The 15,301-nt window shown below is 37.8% G+C and overlaps 1 protein-coding gene and 1 long non-coding RNA gene across 7 annotated transcripts in view; one reads left to right on the top strand and one right to left on the bottom strand.

Annotated features, from left to right (window-relative positions):
• Nucleotides 1–15,301, bottom strand: part of kcnq1.1 (potassium voltage-gated channel, KQT-like subfamily, member 1.1) — a 52,918-nt gene that overhangs the window by 5,729 nt on the left and 31,888 nt on the right. For all 4 annotated transcript variants that reach the window (XM_082535469.1, XM_082535470.1, XM_082535471.1 and 1 more), the window contains 6 exons: nucleotides 13,402–13,512; nucleotides 12,846–12,941; nucleotides 12,539–12,655; nucleotides 11,294–11,432; nucleotides 8,759–8,815; nucleotides 2,576–2,705 (listed from right to left, as the gene is read on the bottom strand). In XM_082535469.1, coding sequence (XP_082391595.1) covers nucleotides 2,576–2,705; nucleotides 8,759–8,815; nucleotides 11,294–11,432; nucleotides 12,539–12,655; nucleotides 12,846–12,941; nucleotides 13,402–13,512 — 650 coding nt within the window. The remainder of the gene's footprint in view (nucleotides 1–2,575; nucleotides 2,706–8,758; nucleotides 8,816–11,293; nucleotides 11,433–12,538; nucleotides 12,656–12,845; nucleotides 12,942–13,401; nucleotides 13,513–15,301) is intronic.
• Nucleotides 3,606–6,954, top strand: LOC309708119. 3 transcript variants are annotated; one of them, XR_014277170.1, is made up of 5 exons: nucleotides 3,606–3,640; nucleotides 3,762–4,361; nucleotides 4,740–4,892; nucleotides 5,254–5,343; nucleotides 5,927–6,954. It is a non-coding gene; the product is annotated as an uncharacterized lncRNA (long non-coding RNA). The 3 variants fall into 3 exon arrangements; XR_014277171.1 differs by having other exon boundaries at nucleotides 3,612–3,893; nucleotides 4,326–4,361; nucleotides 5,927–6,953; XR_014277172.1 differs by having other exon boundaries at nucleotides 3,612–4,361; nucleotides 5,927–6,952.

Below are 15,301 nucleotides of genomic sequence, written 5' to 3'. Positions count from 1 at the left end.
GTTCTCCTCATGCATGTGTAGGTTCTTTCTGAGTACATCACATCTCTCAAAGACGTGTGGTTTAGGTTGATTGGAATTTCTAAATTCCCTATTAGCCATGATTGTGAGAATGAATGATTGTCTGTCTCTCTCTGCGGCAGCCCTGTAGATGGACTGGTGACCTGTCCAGAGTGTACTCTGCCTTTTGCCCTATGATAGCTGGGATAGGCTCCAATCCCACCTGCAACCCTAAATTTGATAAGTGGAATGAAATCCCACGGATTAAAGCCTTAGCAAGATTAGAAGGATGTCTTTGGAGCCGTTAGGGGATACTTGATTGTGCTATTTAATATATACAGTGCTATTTAAATAGCACCTAAATGTGCTATTTAATGCAGTAAAGGCATTTTGATTACTATTAGTGCCATATATTCTTTTAGAATGGTCTACTGAGCAGTGTTTTGTCTTCCATCGGATGCCTCTGAGGAATCAAAAGAACTCGGTAAAGTGTTGATATGAATAATTCATTATTATTAGCTGTCATGCTTTGACAGTTCAAAAAGTTACTCTTACGATCAGTATTGTACCAATGGTTTTATTATCACTATGAGTTATGAGGAGACTTTTCAAATAGGGGCAAACATCCATAAAAATTTTTAAGGTGACATGGATTCTGACTGACTGTGTCTCTACATTGAGAATAATTGATAATATAACATATAAGTAAATACAGGTGGGTTACATGCAATAATACATGCAATTCTTTAACTTTGGAAAAACTCATTTTGCTGCTGTCTGCTTCTGCGAGGTATGTAATGAACTCAGAGAGAAGACTTCCAAAAACAGCTGAAATCTACACTTTGTGTATCTTCAAACCCCTGCCTTATATTTATTAGTAGTAGTGATCAATAATGTAGCCCACAGAGTCTGTCTTCATCATAGAAATTTGTGCTTTAAAAAATATGAAACCCAAGCAAATAATGGTTGTTGAACATTCCTCGAGTGCTTTTTGTGGCTTTTTTGAAAGGTCTAAAGGCACATGAACTCCGCTTTTTGTACTGTCGACATTTTTATGCTGAAATGTCGAAAATGACTGATATTAAAACGTTGTTTTTTTTTTTTATTCCAATCCATTCTTTATTTGCAGCATTTAAATAACCTTTATCTGATTTGATGGTTTTGTTACAGACTTTAAAAAAGTGGTTTTTCTTTTCTTTTACAAATGTGGGGATTCAATTGTGTTAAAATATACAAAACAGTGATGTCATGTTTTGTGACGAGGACCCAGGCACAGAGAGACTTGATGAATTTAAGAATCTTATGATTTAATAAAGAAATTTGCAGACTTGCACAGAGATGGTAAAATTATGATGACTGATAACGGAAACAAAGACAACAGAGGACGAGGACAGGGAGGAACAGGGGTTAAATGCACCAAGGAGACAGTCAGAGAGGACTCAGGACAACTGGAGACATTTAAGGATGCAGGGACTGACAGAGACAGGGAAGAAGTCTCATCGTGACGAGTACAGTTTATCTTGCTTGGCTGGGCAGCTCTCTGGGTGCTCAGCACCCCCAAAGCTCTGATCCTAGAATCGCCCCTGTTCCAAATGCTTCATGTGATTGGTATAAACAAAAATGCAATGTGAAAAAGATTTTCAAAAAAGTTTCTATTGAGCTTTACATTTTTGCCTCACACACTTTTTTTCTTTTATTATGACTTTAAAAGCTCCGTCTTCTGGGTAACTGGGTGTGTAATTTTCGTTTGTTTGGGACAAATGTTTGGCAGTTTTGTTGAAAGTCTCAGTACCTCGATTATTATCAATTTGCCAAAACATAGCACTGCAAAGTCAGAACTGGCAGCTGCAGAAATATGACTCCTGGGAAGTATTCCATAGCGAGAATCTATACACCACGATTTGTACCAATGACTAAACTGAGCTATTCTCCGGTCTTATAAATAAAATAAAACTGACAAATTGGTGTTAAATATGTAACAAAGCGTGTAATCAAAGACAAACCTGGTGAAGAGAAACACATTCTTCAAGGGTTTTTTTTCTCTCATATTTTTGGTGTTGTCTCGTCATGGATAACACAAAGAGTAGTATCTTATAATGGCACAATGCAGCATGGGATTTGATGTGGCGCTGCTCTATGAGAACAGCTGGTTACGTATTTTGAAGTCAGCAGAGCACAGAGTGATCTTTGCCAACAACGCTGCTGCATGCATTTCCCACTCTGCATCATTACTCCTCCGTTTAGAAAGAAGTCCCACGGGTCAAAACTGTCGCTCCATTTGTTTCACTTACTGTGCACTCACATTGCACTGCAGTTACTTAACACTCATTTCCTCATATCACTCTCAGTCTCTAGCTGTGCAAGTGCCTCGGCAAATGCAAGTGATTTTTTTTTCCTGATACACACTCATTACACAGTAGAGACACGAGCCCTCTGGGGTTTGGCATATTTCAAAGGTTAATTACAAATAGCGGGAAAAAAACAACAACCCTAAAACAAAATGCATAAAAACCTTCCCTGTCATGGTCATTAAAACGAACGTACACATAAACACAGAATCCTATGGTGGTAAACTCACTGTGACACTGAGGAGGCTGGGGCCAGTTCATTCTCTCTCTCTGGCTCCAGCTCCATGTCGTCTGCAAAGCTGCAGTTCCTCTGGAGCGCGCTGGGCGAGTGGACTTCTAAAAGGCCAGGGCTTCTTTTCACTGCACGTTCACCCACAGACACCCAGAAACACACTCATTAGACTTTAGCTATTAATATGTGTCTGCAGTGACACTGCAGATAAAGTTTCGCTGTGTACATCCTGTTCAAACAGGTTTTGCGATTTACACTTACTTACACATTTAAATGTATTCTAATTTCTCTTAATGCACTAATGTTGTGTATGCTGATATAACCAACAACAAAAATATGCCCATATGTTGCATTAAAAGTAACATTATCTGAAGACAGTGGAAAGGGGGGAAAAAGACATTCCTATGGTAGCTTTCAGAATCGCTAGTGATTTAGTGAGGGCTTGTGAACTGTGGGAAAATTAGGCCTCATGTGACCTGGGATCTTGACTCTCCAGAGCTCTGTTTAGGATTATAAAAGTGCTGTATTTAGATGGGAAAAGAGATCTGAATTTACAGCTACAGTCATCTTGCAAAAACAGGGAAGAGAGGAAACAACTCCGTTTGGATAGACACAGATGGGTTTTTTTTTTTTTATGTAGATGTTCTCAAATGCAACATGCCAGCAGGGTGGCACTTTCTGTTCTTTGCCACATAAACTTGGATAAAGAGACTTTTTTGTGTCTTTTAAAATGGTAAAATTTAATTTAAAAAAAATGAAAGACAAAATGTAACCCCTCAATTATCCAAATCTGCCGCTGGAGTGTTTTGAAACTGCACCATTAAGAGACGTATGACACAACAGGTTCATGATTTTGATGTGTGAAATAAAAAAAAAAATAAAAAAAAGGTGTTAAATGGCACTGCTTGAAATGCACTGGTGACAAGACTTGCCCTGACCAGCACACTGATATTTCTCAATAACAGAATGCAGGAAAATGTTTTAACTCCCTGCTGGGCAGCTTTTTAGATGAAATGCCAAACATTACACTGAAAAAAAGGGACTGGCCATCTCTTGGATTTATGTAAGCATCTTGCATGTATTTAACACAATTGCCTCATGTTTTAAAGATAAATGTAACTATATAGTGTAAAAACTACATGATATGCAGAAAGGGTGTATTAAATTGTTCATATCATGTTCAGGTGAAGTAAGTCAATAAGATAGCAACGTTAAATCTCGTGAAACCACGCGTGATTTCATCTCGCGGGCTTTGGATCGTGGTTTAAAAAATGCATCCATCTCAGTCAAGTCGAGCAGCCAACTCTACGTTTTTGGTATGTCTTGATTTTTTGAATTAATATTTACCATATTTCAGCCAAATGTAGTTAAACGTCTAGAGTGTCACCATGTAACATGCTAAAAAAGAGCCGTTAGCTTATTTGCTGTTTTATCTGTTGTCAAAGAATTGGCGCTTTTTCATTTGAATTTGTCTTTGGCACAAGAGCCATAATATCACATTAAACCTAATTACGAGGCACTCATAACATAATTTGGTTTTCTGTGTGAATACATTTGTCAACTGACTCTTCAGTTACATTGTGTATTTACTGCACCGTGGTGTTAGTGAGATTTTGGACATTGAACAGCTTTAGCTAATATCATCAGTGGCATTATGCTAGCTTACATCCCTACCCCTCCTGCTGTCCTTTTGTTTTTGTTTTTGTTGATGCACATTGAGAGACCACATCTATTCTGCATTTCACCAGGAGTCAGCTGATGGATTGTGGGTTCAAGGTGTTATGGTAAGAAAGTATATTCTATTTTCGCTTAAGGTTTCTGTAACTTAATTATAATAGGTTTTTTTTATAATTATTAGGTGCATGCATACTCAAATAGACCACCCTATTAATACAACTGAGAAATCCAAAATCTGCCATAGGTTTAACTTATACCTGTATGTATTGTCAGAAAGGTGATTACTGGACTCACATTAATGCACACTTGAACTAAAATGAGGTTGTAACTTGTGGGTTCTTGGGTTGCAAATCAGAAATAAACATCTTTGGATTTTTTTAATCCCATAAGATCTGGAAACACAGTTTTTATTCAACAAAACATTACTGATTATTAACCAAGCACAGTGCCTGCTGTTATTTCAAAATAATTTTATGTCATTTCAGATAAAATGCAGCATTCCAGTGCATCCCAACCATGCCTTTACAGTCAAGGTTTCTGACGGAGCTGAGTTTCTCTCTGACAGTCTGCTGAAAGTGTTTGCAAAGTGATCGGGGGAACAGGGCACAAAGCTAAAGGATGTAGCTGCCATAATGACAGTAAGAACTTTAAAATTCTTTAACTACAAAGTGTATATGTATTGCATTAGGTCAGTAAAAGATTTTTATGCTGCATCCATTGAAACAGTCAACTATTACCTGTGAGTACTGATTCCACCGAAAGGATGCCATAATTTTCGTCATGCATTTACTGGCCCACTGAGAAAAATTGATCTTTTAAAAAAAATAAATGTTCTGGAAACTATATATCCATAAAGTTGATGTCAAACAGGAACTTTTGATATTGCTTTGTAGATGCTGGTGTTGCATGTTGACTGGTTTAAGTTTTTGTCTGGGATCATTTTCTTCTGTGCTACTGAAAAGTTCACAAATCTCTGTTTTCTTTGTTATAATACTTTAGGATGACATTAATGCTCGAAGGGAGTCCCTCATCAAAGTGCTCCGCATCTGTGTGAAAGACAATTGCAACATCTTGGTGCAGGAGTTCATGGTGAGTGTTTTATGAGTAGATTGTGGCTTTGCAACATTTAAAAATGCATTTAGTTATCCACTTGATCCTCATTGGAACAGTTAGGACCAGTAGTCCTCTTTAATAATTTGAAGTTCACATGAGGCCTGGTAGTGAACTCAGCCGCCGGCCCTTGAGGCCCCACCCCTGTATTAGGGGTCACATCAGTGTGAAAAAACTTTAAATTTGTCATTCTAGTGAACAAAGGAAAATCCCACCAATATTTACATTAGCTTTTGTTTGAAAAAAAAAAGACCAACAGCTAACCAAATTGTGGGGCTGAAAGTCTAAATTCTAACATCTTCTGAGTGACAAAACCTGGATTTCTGATGGGCCGGTGTCTTTCTAAGAAAAACTAATGTAAAGCATTTGAAATTATTATGTTTTTCACCCTCTCTTAGAAACTCTGTTAGACCATGAATGGCAGCATGGCAGGCCACTCTTTGGCTATAGCTATTTACTATGTTGCTTGCATTGGTTTAAATTACTCTAACATTAGAACTGGTAGATTCAAAAGAGATGAGTTTAAAAAGGAATCTTAAAGAAATGTTTTGTGTTTAACCAGGACTTGACTGAGGCCACTGCACAGATTGAGAAAACCACAATGAACATCTGTCTCCAGAGGATGCACCAGGCAATGACTTTTCTGACGTTGGCATCATCATCGAGGGTATAGTAGTTCTTCAAGATCTGGATAACGTGACCTTTGCAGTAGCCATGCTGTTTGGACCATTTTTATTCCTTCAACATGAGTTACCCATCACAACTCTGCTACACTTTTGAGGTGATTCAAAGGGTGGTAATGGAGTTGGAAGCAACTCAGCTCTCAAGAAAAACTCACAACTAAGACAAAACTGCTCCTGCAAGGAAAGCTCACTGTTATGCATGCAAGCTGATCAGCTCTAGGTGAGAGGACATTTAAATCTCACACTTGTTCTGCTGCATTTTTGAAGCTCAATTCCAGGAACAGATCGCAGGGTTCATTTTTATATACTCTGCAACTGCCATGAGGACGAGCCGTTTTTTGTTGTTGTTTGTTTTTCCTTTTGCTCTGTACAGCATTTTGGCAGCATTTTTAAATTTCTCTTTGTATTTTTTCTTTCTTTTACTAGTGAAGAGATGTAGCATGAACAGTTATGCAGTCTAAATATCCCATATGGGCCGTGTGAAATGGTATTTTCAGTTTCATTCAGTTGAAGTAAGGAATGTTGAATATTTCTAAGTGTGCTGTTTTGAACCAAGATGTCACAGTATGATCAGTGCCGTAACTTTTGACAGTCACTGTATCAATGTTATTTTTGCATCTCTTGAATAAAGGTTTTGACCTGCAAGTGCTAATTTCTTTAGTTATTGGGGTAAAATGGGTAATGTTAATAGGAAGGTGTTTGCCAATTCAGTAACCTAATTTAATGTTAATGGAAACTAACATTACCTCAAATTGTTTAGTCATAATTGTTGTTTAACTGAATCTTGACGTCAGAGGCCTTAAATAGAATGTTTTGATTTGTTCTTTCCCAACATTTTTCAAAAGAAACAGTCCAATTTCTTTGCTGTGATTGATTCCAGAGAACACGGAAGAACTGACATTATTTAACTGTTGATTTATATAGATTCCGTAGTGGAGTAATGTCAGTTTAATTCTTTACCTACTGTCAATGCAGTGAAATTAGACATTTTGTTTTGAAAGGTTACTGGTGGATGCCAGCAACCATCTTGGAAGAGAACAATATAATCTGTTATAAGGCCTCCATTTGAAAATTGTGTATTTGATACTAGAATATAATAGCAAAATGTAATTTGAAGATAACATGTAGTATTTAAGTGACCAAGTAGTATTGGGTAAAAGTTATTGAATCGTGTTGGGATAAAGTGAGAAAATTGTGAAGGATTAAAATATTTCAAGAGCTCAAATTACTTCATCAAAACATGTTTAAGTCACATTTTATCAACACAAATTGCACAGGTTTATTGAACATGAATAAATTGTGTTAATTTAACTCAATTGTTTAAGTTGCTGCCAAAGCAAAACATCTGTGTGCAACAAATGTCCACCATTGAATTAAGTAAATCCAACAACATATTTTTTTCAGTGTACTTTGCATATCATCTAAACACATCAGACCTTTAGTCCTCTTGGCAACAACACTTCAAACTGTATGTAACATCACACATGATGAAACCAAAACTTGTTGCAACTAAAACTGAAAAATGAAGCCAGCACCCCAGTGCCAAAAATCTGCAGTTCCTGGAATGACCACTTGAAGTCGATTTCAAAAGTTCTTAATAGACATCCATGTTCAAATTTCTAACTTTACAACAGAAATATGCATTTTTTTCTTCTGGGAAAAGGCTTCAATCTCTACAGAGGATTCTCAAATGACATCATATGCACACCGTTGGCCTCCTCCATCATAAGGGAACCACAAGGGAAAAATGTGTAATCCAGTTGATGAGTGGTTCCTGGAAGCTGCTTTCATGCCACTGGGTGAAGTTGGTCATAAAGAAGGTGCTGCACCAAAAACCTCCTTGGTGTGGTTGAAGATTGCTGCAGCTTTTACATCAAAGATACTAATTTTTTCTATAAACCTTCGCTTTTATAAGAAAACTTATAAAAGTGCAACACAAACTCGACACAAACTGGAAATTGAGGGCATTTCCCTTCAAAGTAAGAGTTGTGCCTCACTTGTGTCACACTTTTATAGTTTCATCCCCATTTGAAGAGTAGTTGGCAAATGTTTGCAGTCTCAGACAACTTGCCATGTTTCCTACGAACTGTGGGCAACTGGAGTTAGGAACCAAAGCAATCACATACAGGCATCTTCTTTGCGACCTAGCAACAGCTAGGAACCTCCAAGATCTATTTGGTAATACATATTTTTCCCTTGCCAGATTATTGTGCACCGTCTCTAGGGCATCGTGACTGAGGTCTTGCTGAATTGATTATACATAGTCACACATCAAAAATGGTGGACCACTTAACATCACGTGGTTAGCAGTTGTAGGACCACAAAACCTCACTAGCTAATTTTCCTTCTTATGACATTTGTAGAGGGGTTTAAATTGTTAAGGCATTAGCATTATTTGCATTATTAGGGGCCTGGACACTTTGAGAGACAGGAAGGTGCCATGAATCGACTATTCTGTAGGCTGTGTATTTTCTCAGGTGTCCATTTTGTGCACAACCTTTTTTTTTGGTGGTCATAATTAACATCAATCTAACAAGAAAGCAGCAGTAAAGATGGCGAAGGTCAGAATACTAAACTCAAGGCTCCAAAACAATAATCCACAACCTCATGAGTGCCATCTCTTTGGCCATGTGCACTTTTTATATGAACGCCAGACTGTATCTTCAAGGCAAACAAAGTAACATAAAAACAACATTAAGCTCTGAAGTTACCTGGAGGTGGTGAGCTGAACTGAAGAGAGGACAAAGATGTCCAGGACTGCTGGCGATCTGAAGAATACATGATGGAAAACACAAGCATAAATTATTAACTTTAATTATCCTGAAAAATGAATGTGGCACTTGGAATCCTTTTTCATAGTCATTAGTCATTAAGAAAACAACACAACATTTCATTACCTCATGGGTGCCTGACTAAGAAAGCATGCTGTTATAAAACTTGACAATGACAAAAAGTGACTTGATGGGCTGTTAAAAACAAGCATTAGGAGAGGATAGCGAGTGCGCAGAGGACGTGACCAGGATGTGGACACTAACATGCAGCTCACCACATCCTCCCAGAGTGTAGAGTCCTGCTAAATCAGGCATAAACACAAAGAGAAAAAAGACACAAGCAAGGAAGTAGGCAGTTAAGTTGAATGGAAGAAGCACAATGAGAATTAAAAAGAGGCAGAAAGACTTAAAATGTAAAAAGAAATACCACATCTGCAATACACCTGATAGTTCCGTTTATTATGAACTGAAAAACACTGATGGAAAATTACTTTCCTTCAGTTTTTCCACTCTTGCAATCAAAATTATAATGACTTGTATCTATTTTATGTAACCACATACCCAGTGAACAGAATTATGAGGAATAAATGCCCACACAGCAGAGATAACCAACAAGGTTAACGCAGGGATGAAATTGTTCAATGCAGAAGACAGGATACGCTTTTAGTGTAAGCTGACAACTCTGTAAGGAGCTAAGCACTTGAGCCAGCATCAGTGCCTGCATCCCCTCACCCCAAGCATACAACAGATGGCAATGTAGCAACTTAGTAAAAAATGGACGTGTTAAAAGCACCATGCTGTAAATGTAAGATGTGCAGTAGACCTGTAGCATCAGAGATCGTGAAGTGCACAGACATGCATAGAACCGTACAATGGTGCAAATTAAATTCTCCCCTTGTACTGAGAAGTGAGTGCAAAGCAAAACCATTGGCACTGTTGTGTTGGTGGTGCTGCAGTCACCCATGTAAGCAGCTTTTCACATTACCAGATTGTGTTAAAGAAAGAGGTTATATAATGAGGGCCTGAAAAGAGTAGCATCCAATTAGATGTTTATATATTATGGATGTGCTAAAACTATCCATATTTATCTTCTTGAAAAAGTAAACAGATGATCCTCTCCTGTGTCTTGGTTGGTCAGTCTACTAGATCAGGCTATCCATTAATGTCCTTCATACAGCAGTGAGAGGAGTAATAATGATGATCTTTTGAAAAGGTATAAAATAGGCTACTCGGTGAGCAGAACAACATTAGGGAATACACTCTGAGAGAAATGAATGAACATGGAAAATGAACTGACAGGGGGAAAAAAATGAAAGAGGCATTTTCAAGGATGATATTGAATTAGTCAGTATATGTTACTTCAGCAAAAGTTCCACAGCTTGTTTTTTGATGAGAACAGCTCAAATATTCTCAGCCCCAAAAGGCTGCAGCCCCCACTCTCCATGACAGGATGTTGTAAACCAGGAAGTTAGAAAGTGGGGCATATGATATTTTGGAAAAGTAACTCACATTCTGATTTGTTTGTATGTAGGCTTTAAAAGGCCACATAGTCCCTTGAATGAGAAAATCTGTGACTACACTGACCACAAGAATGGGAGCGTTAACATTAAAGGGTTTAAGGTGACTGCTGATTGCTAAAGTTGGCCACAATCTAATTGCATATTAAATTGTGTCTGTGCAATGCTATGCAGTGTGCATGCTCCACATGCTCCACAATACATTTAGTTCAATTTGACTAATGTTAGATGTGTTGAGTAGTTTCAAATGGCTCTTAAATACTAATGCAAGGACAGTGTTTCATTGTACTGTCTAGCTCGTGATTCAGGCTGTTTTCAGGAACATTTCTATCATTTATACATTAAAGTAAAATAATGTAAAAAAGTCATTCAGTGTCAGTGAAAAGGAAAAGGGAAAACTTTGACCTGCTGGTGGCACTACTCCTGAGCTATTAGAAAAGGTTTGATTTGAAGTATTTAAAGTGAACTCATCAAAGTAGTTGGAGTACACAACATAATCTTAAGTGACACTGACAGGATGCAGTATTGATTTGAATACCTTCTTTATTTGACTCCTAGTTCTTCATCATTGAATCAGCAGCACTGTTTGTTGTGCAGATTTTTACAAGTTCAGCAGAGGACCCTTGCAGTTCATACTCATCAATGCAACCTCACGTTATATTCCTGCAATGCGCTCATCTATTTTTAATGTTTGGACTTTGTCCTCTTCACCTGCTGTGGACAGCCTTATATCTGCAGTTTAAATTCAACATTCTCTATTTTCTGTATCATGAAAGAATTTTTGGTTTGACACCTGAGCAGCGCTAATGAAATCTTTACTCATTAAGTGATGCTGTGAGTATTGATTCTGATTTGAAGGAAAGAACAGGCACCACTCCATATATCTACACACTTGCAACAAACATCAGTCTGTTTTCTTCTAGAAACTGTTCTTCACTCTTTCAATAGGTTTTAGTACCTGTGCCAACAGTGCTGTAAACATCTGAACTCATCTCCCTCCCGCTGTCAAACACAGAGTCGAAGGTGATGCTCGGAACTGTGGGGGAAGTTGGACCATTATCCTTGTCACTGCTCTTCAACTTCTTCCTCAACTTCACCTGTTCGAGAAAATGCAAACAGCTCAATGAAGTGTTTGGCTGCAACTTGAGTGACACAAAAAGGTAACCGTGTTCACCATGTGGGAAAAACATTTGGAGTTACATTTTGATTTTGCAGCCAAAGTCTCAACTGTCAAACGGAATTAGATTTAGCAGCCAACAAACCTTCGTAAACATAAAGGCATATCAGTCGCCAAATTACGTGATGTAATGATCTTCATAATCTGCCTACCTTTCTCTACCGCCACTCTCTGTTTTAAAAAGTGTGGAGCTGTCAAGCATTTAAATAATTTATCATTTCTGTTGATGATAATTACATGGAAATACAGTAGGAGGATCAGAGTCTAAAAAGAGGGCCAAAATAAACACTGTTACTGACTGCACATAAGCAACATTTAAAAACAGATGCATTAGTAGATGTATGGTTGGTTGCAAAGATGCTGAATAATCAATATCATTATTAAATTGCCTCTGGCTGTCTTACTTGCTGACTTTTTTCCCCTTGTCAGGCGTTTCTTGTTTGTTTTTATGTGTATCTTTTCAAAATCTGATATCCAGTCTTGTGATTCTGTTATGCTACAGTAATGGATGATTTTCTTAAATCTAACTAGTTGATTAAGCCTGTCTGATAGTAGAGAGTGAGTGAGGGGGTTGAAACCCAATCTGACATTAATTTATGAAATTATTTACAATAATTCTGTTTATTTGTTTCTATTATTTTTTTCTATTATTACTATTATTTGTTAGCCATTACTAGTCGGAAAAGACTGACCTCTCTCATAAGAACTATGGTGTTTCCAGTATTTTTGCATCGATATCAGATATCAGATTTGCATCATTGAGTGCAGTCTAAACATCAGAAACAAGTTGCAGTATAAAGCAACACAATGCAGCACAGCAGACTACAGCCTTGACAGTGAGCACATAATAACTGAAAAACAAAAACAGCCTACATAAACCTTCATGGAAACCTTTGTAAATTTAGGATTTACAGTATTGCAGGGGTGTTGCTTCAGACTACATTAGTTGCACTTTGCCTGTGTCTAATAAACGGGAAACCGGGTGTATGAAGCAGTTACAGAGAAATCTATAAAATGATTACTAACCGATTTCTTGGGCTTGGGGGTGGATAGAGAAGAGGCAGGGATGTTTGATCTTTTTCTCAAAAACATCTTGAATGTGGCAGAATCAAAGTTCTCCACCGCAAAACATCTCCACGATGTCTGGAGGGGCATAAAAATAGCAATACGTTGGTTGAACAGGACAAATTTCATGCCAACATGTCTGCCATATAAGAAAAGAAAGAAAAGGTTACATGAAAGGATGGTCTCCATAATAAGACTGTAGCTCTGAGACAGCATAATCCCCCGGCTGTACTGAGCTACTGTTGGGAGTATTTTCTTGGTCAAATACCTGAATGAGACAGGCAGCTGCAGGGATCTGTCGGTTGAAGTGTTTTTGTCTTTGCTTCTGCTGCACCTTCAGGGCGAAGCCTGAGCCCAAGATTCCCTGTGAAGAACAGCATAGCAGAGTTTTTTCTCATTATTCAGTTTTAACCACACACTTTCAGGCAGCTGCACGATCTGAAAGATAGAGAAAGAAGGAAGAAACAAAGAGAGATCCTTCATGATTCTATTCGGTTGAGAATAATTTATTTTTTCCCATTAACCTTCATAAACACGGAATTAGCAGATTTAAATGGGGAGATTAAGCGTTTTTATTTCTTGAACTAAACGTAAATAATTGGGGCTCTAAGTATTTGAGACATTTCATAAACCTTATTATGAATATTGAACCAAGGGTAATATAAAAAGTGATGAGGAAAACTATACTTGTCTAATCCAATTTTTCACCCAGTTTTACTGGGTTCACTGACTTACTATGTTTCTCAGCAAAGTCACTGCTGTTCTGTAATCCTCACGGCACAACTCAATGATATGGTTAGATGGAAATTTCTCACTGCACTTACTGCAGGCAGGGCAAAGAATGAAATGGCAAAGACTGAGAAACAGGAAGCAATAGTCTTTCCAATCCAGGTTTGTGGCACTTTGTCTCCATAGCCAATAGTTGTCACTGTGACCTAAAGGGAAAAAAAACACAGACAAGATAATGACGACAGTAGCATTTTATAATTAGCGTTCATCAAAATATACAGCTAGGGTATGTGTTTTTAATAAACCAAAGTATAGGACAGCTTAAATAATTACCTGAGGCACTAGATGAAAAGTTAAATGGGAACTACACACCTTCGGAGCGGGAGTCACAAGTTCGATTCCCACCCGGTATCCAGTAAAGGTCCTGGCTAGACCCCCCATGCTAAAAACCAAGTCCTGGAATGGCGCGACTATGTCTGCAGACTGTCTGCAGCTCGGACACAAGAATTTCACTACATGTTGTACTCTGTATAATTGTGTATGTGACAAATAAAGGTTGTTTGTTTGTTTTTGTTTGTTTGTATCACAAACTGCTTTGTGCTATGTTCTGTATTTATATTGGACACACAGCTGGATTTTGGGGTTCATATATTTTGCTTAAGGACACCACTGGTCCCCTGAGACATGGCCGCCATTACTACATATCATCATCACTGATTGAAAAATCTGGGGATCATCAAAGTCAGTAGTACATCCGTGGTCCCTGCAGATAGGCTAGAGCAGTTGCTGATACCACACTCTTGAGTATCTGCTGACTCAAATACCAATTTGATACCGTCTTTTCCTCGCTCTTCAGTAACTAGGCTGCTAATAATACTTTTTTTGGAAACACAGCTGAGCTCCAGATGTCTCTTGTGAAACTGCAATGCTCATATTCCAGTCATTTCAGTGGATAGTATTATAACTTGTATGCACTTTCTGGAGACTTATTATCACTGCATCCCTAATTCTAACCACTACCCTATCATTAAAGGGGACCTATTATGCTTTTCCTTATTTTCTATCACATATATACATAGTGTTATCAAGGCTGGAGTGCTAATATTTAACACTGCTAAAGTTTTAAAGAACAATGTGTAAAGTAACCCTAAAAAGCTTAGGCTACAAACTGCTATAAACACTCTAAACACTACCAATTAGAGTGGATAGCTCAGGCACACAGGCACCAGGGCAACACTTTCTAATCTAATCTAATAAATTCTAATCTTTCTAATCGACCGAGTTACTCATTGCACATCTATTTCCATGCATGTGCTCAGAGCTTACTTTAGCATTAGCATTAGCATTAACTTGATAGTTTGGGCTAATGATTTGGTACTGACAGGGGTTATTAGATTTGTACAGAAAATCATTAAAGTATCCAACACTGACTTGATCCAAAAACAGTAGTAGTCGTTTTAGAGTACAGACATTTTGCTAGTGTGGTTGCAAAAAAACAGTGAAAGTACTGCTAGCAAACAGTTTAAAAACTGTATCATCACATCCACAGCTGAACCCACAATTATCTATTGACTTTACTTGACCAAATACTTTCTCTGCTTTGAGTCTTTAGTGCATTAGACCCTTGATTTCCCAATCCTCCAACTACAACTCTGATCTTTTCACCTCTTGGACTCTTAATAACATCTTCATGTGCTGAAATACCTCAAACTGACTCTCAGCGTGTGTGACAGCAGACCCAAATCAGATTTAAAAAAAAATAAATCATGGGATCTAATGTGTACAACAACAACTTTCATTTCATACTGAGACAAGTTATTGACTTTGCTGTGTATGTGTGAGAATGTGTGTGTGCGTGCATTTTTTAATATCAGAGTCCCTGAAGTTTCCATGAGGCCGAGTGGGTGGTGACTTATTGTCTGAAAATAAATTTTCATCCCGTGTTTTCTGCACTATTTGTTTTGCTGTTTGTATTAGCAGCCCACTGGATTTGCC

The sequence above is a fragment of the Aulonocara stuartgranti genome, assembly GCF_965226115.1.
Source record: "Aulonocara stuartgranti genome assembly, chromosome: 1".
In the NCBI taxonomy this organism is placed as follows: Eukaryota; Metazoa; Chordata; class Actinopteri; order Cichliformes; family Cichlidae; genus Aulonocara; species Aulonocara stuartgranti.
Note: the sequence above shows the minus strand (reverse complement) of the source record. Positions and strands in the feature narration are given on the sequence as shown.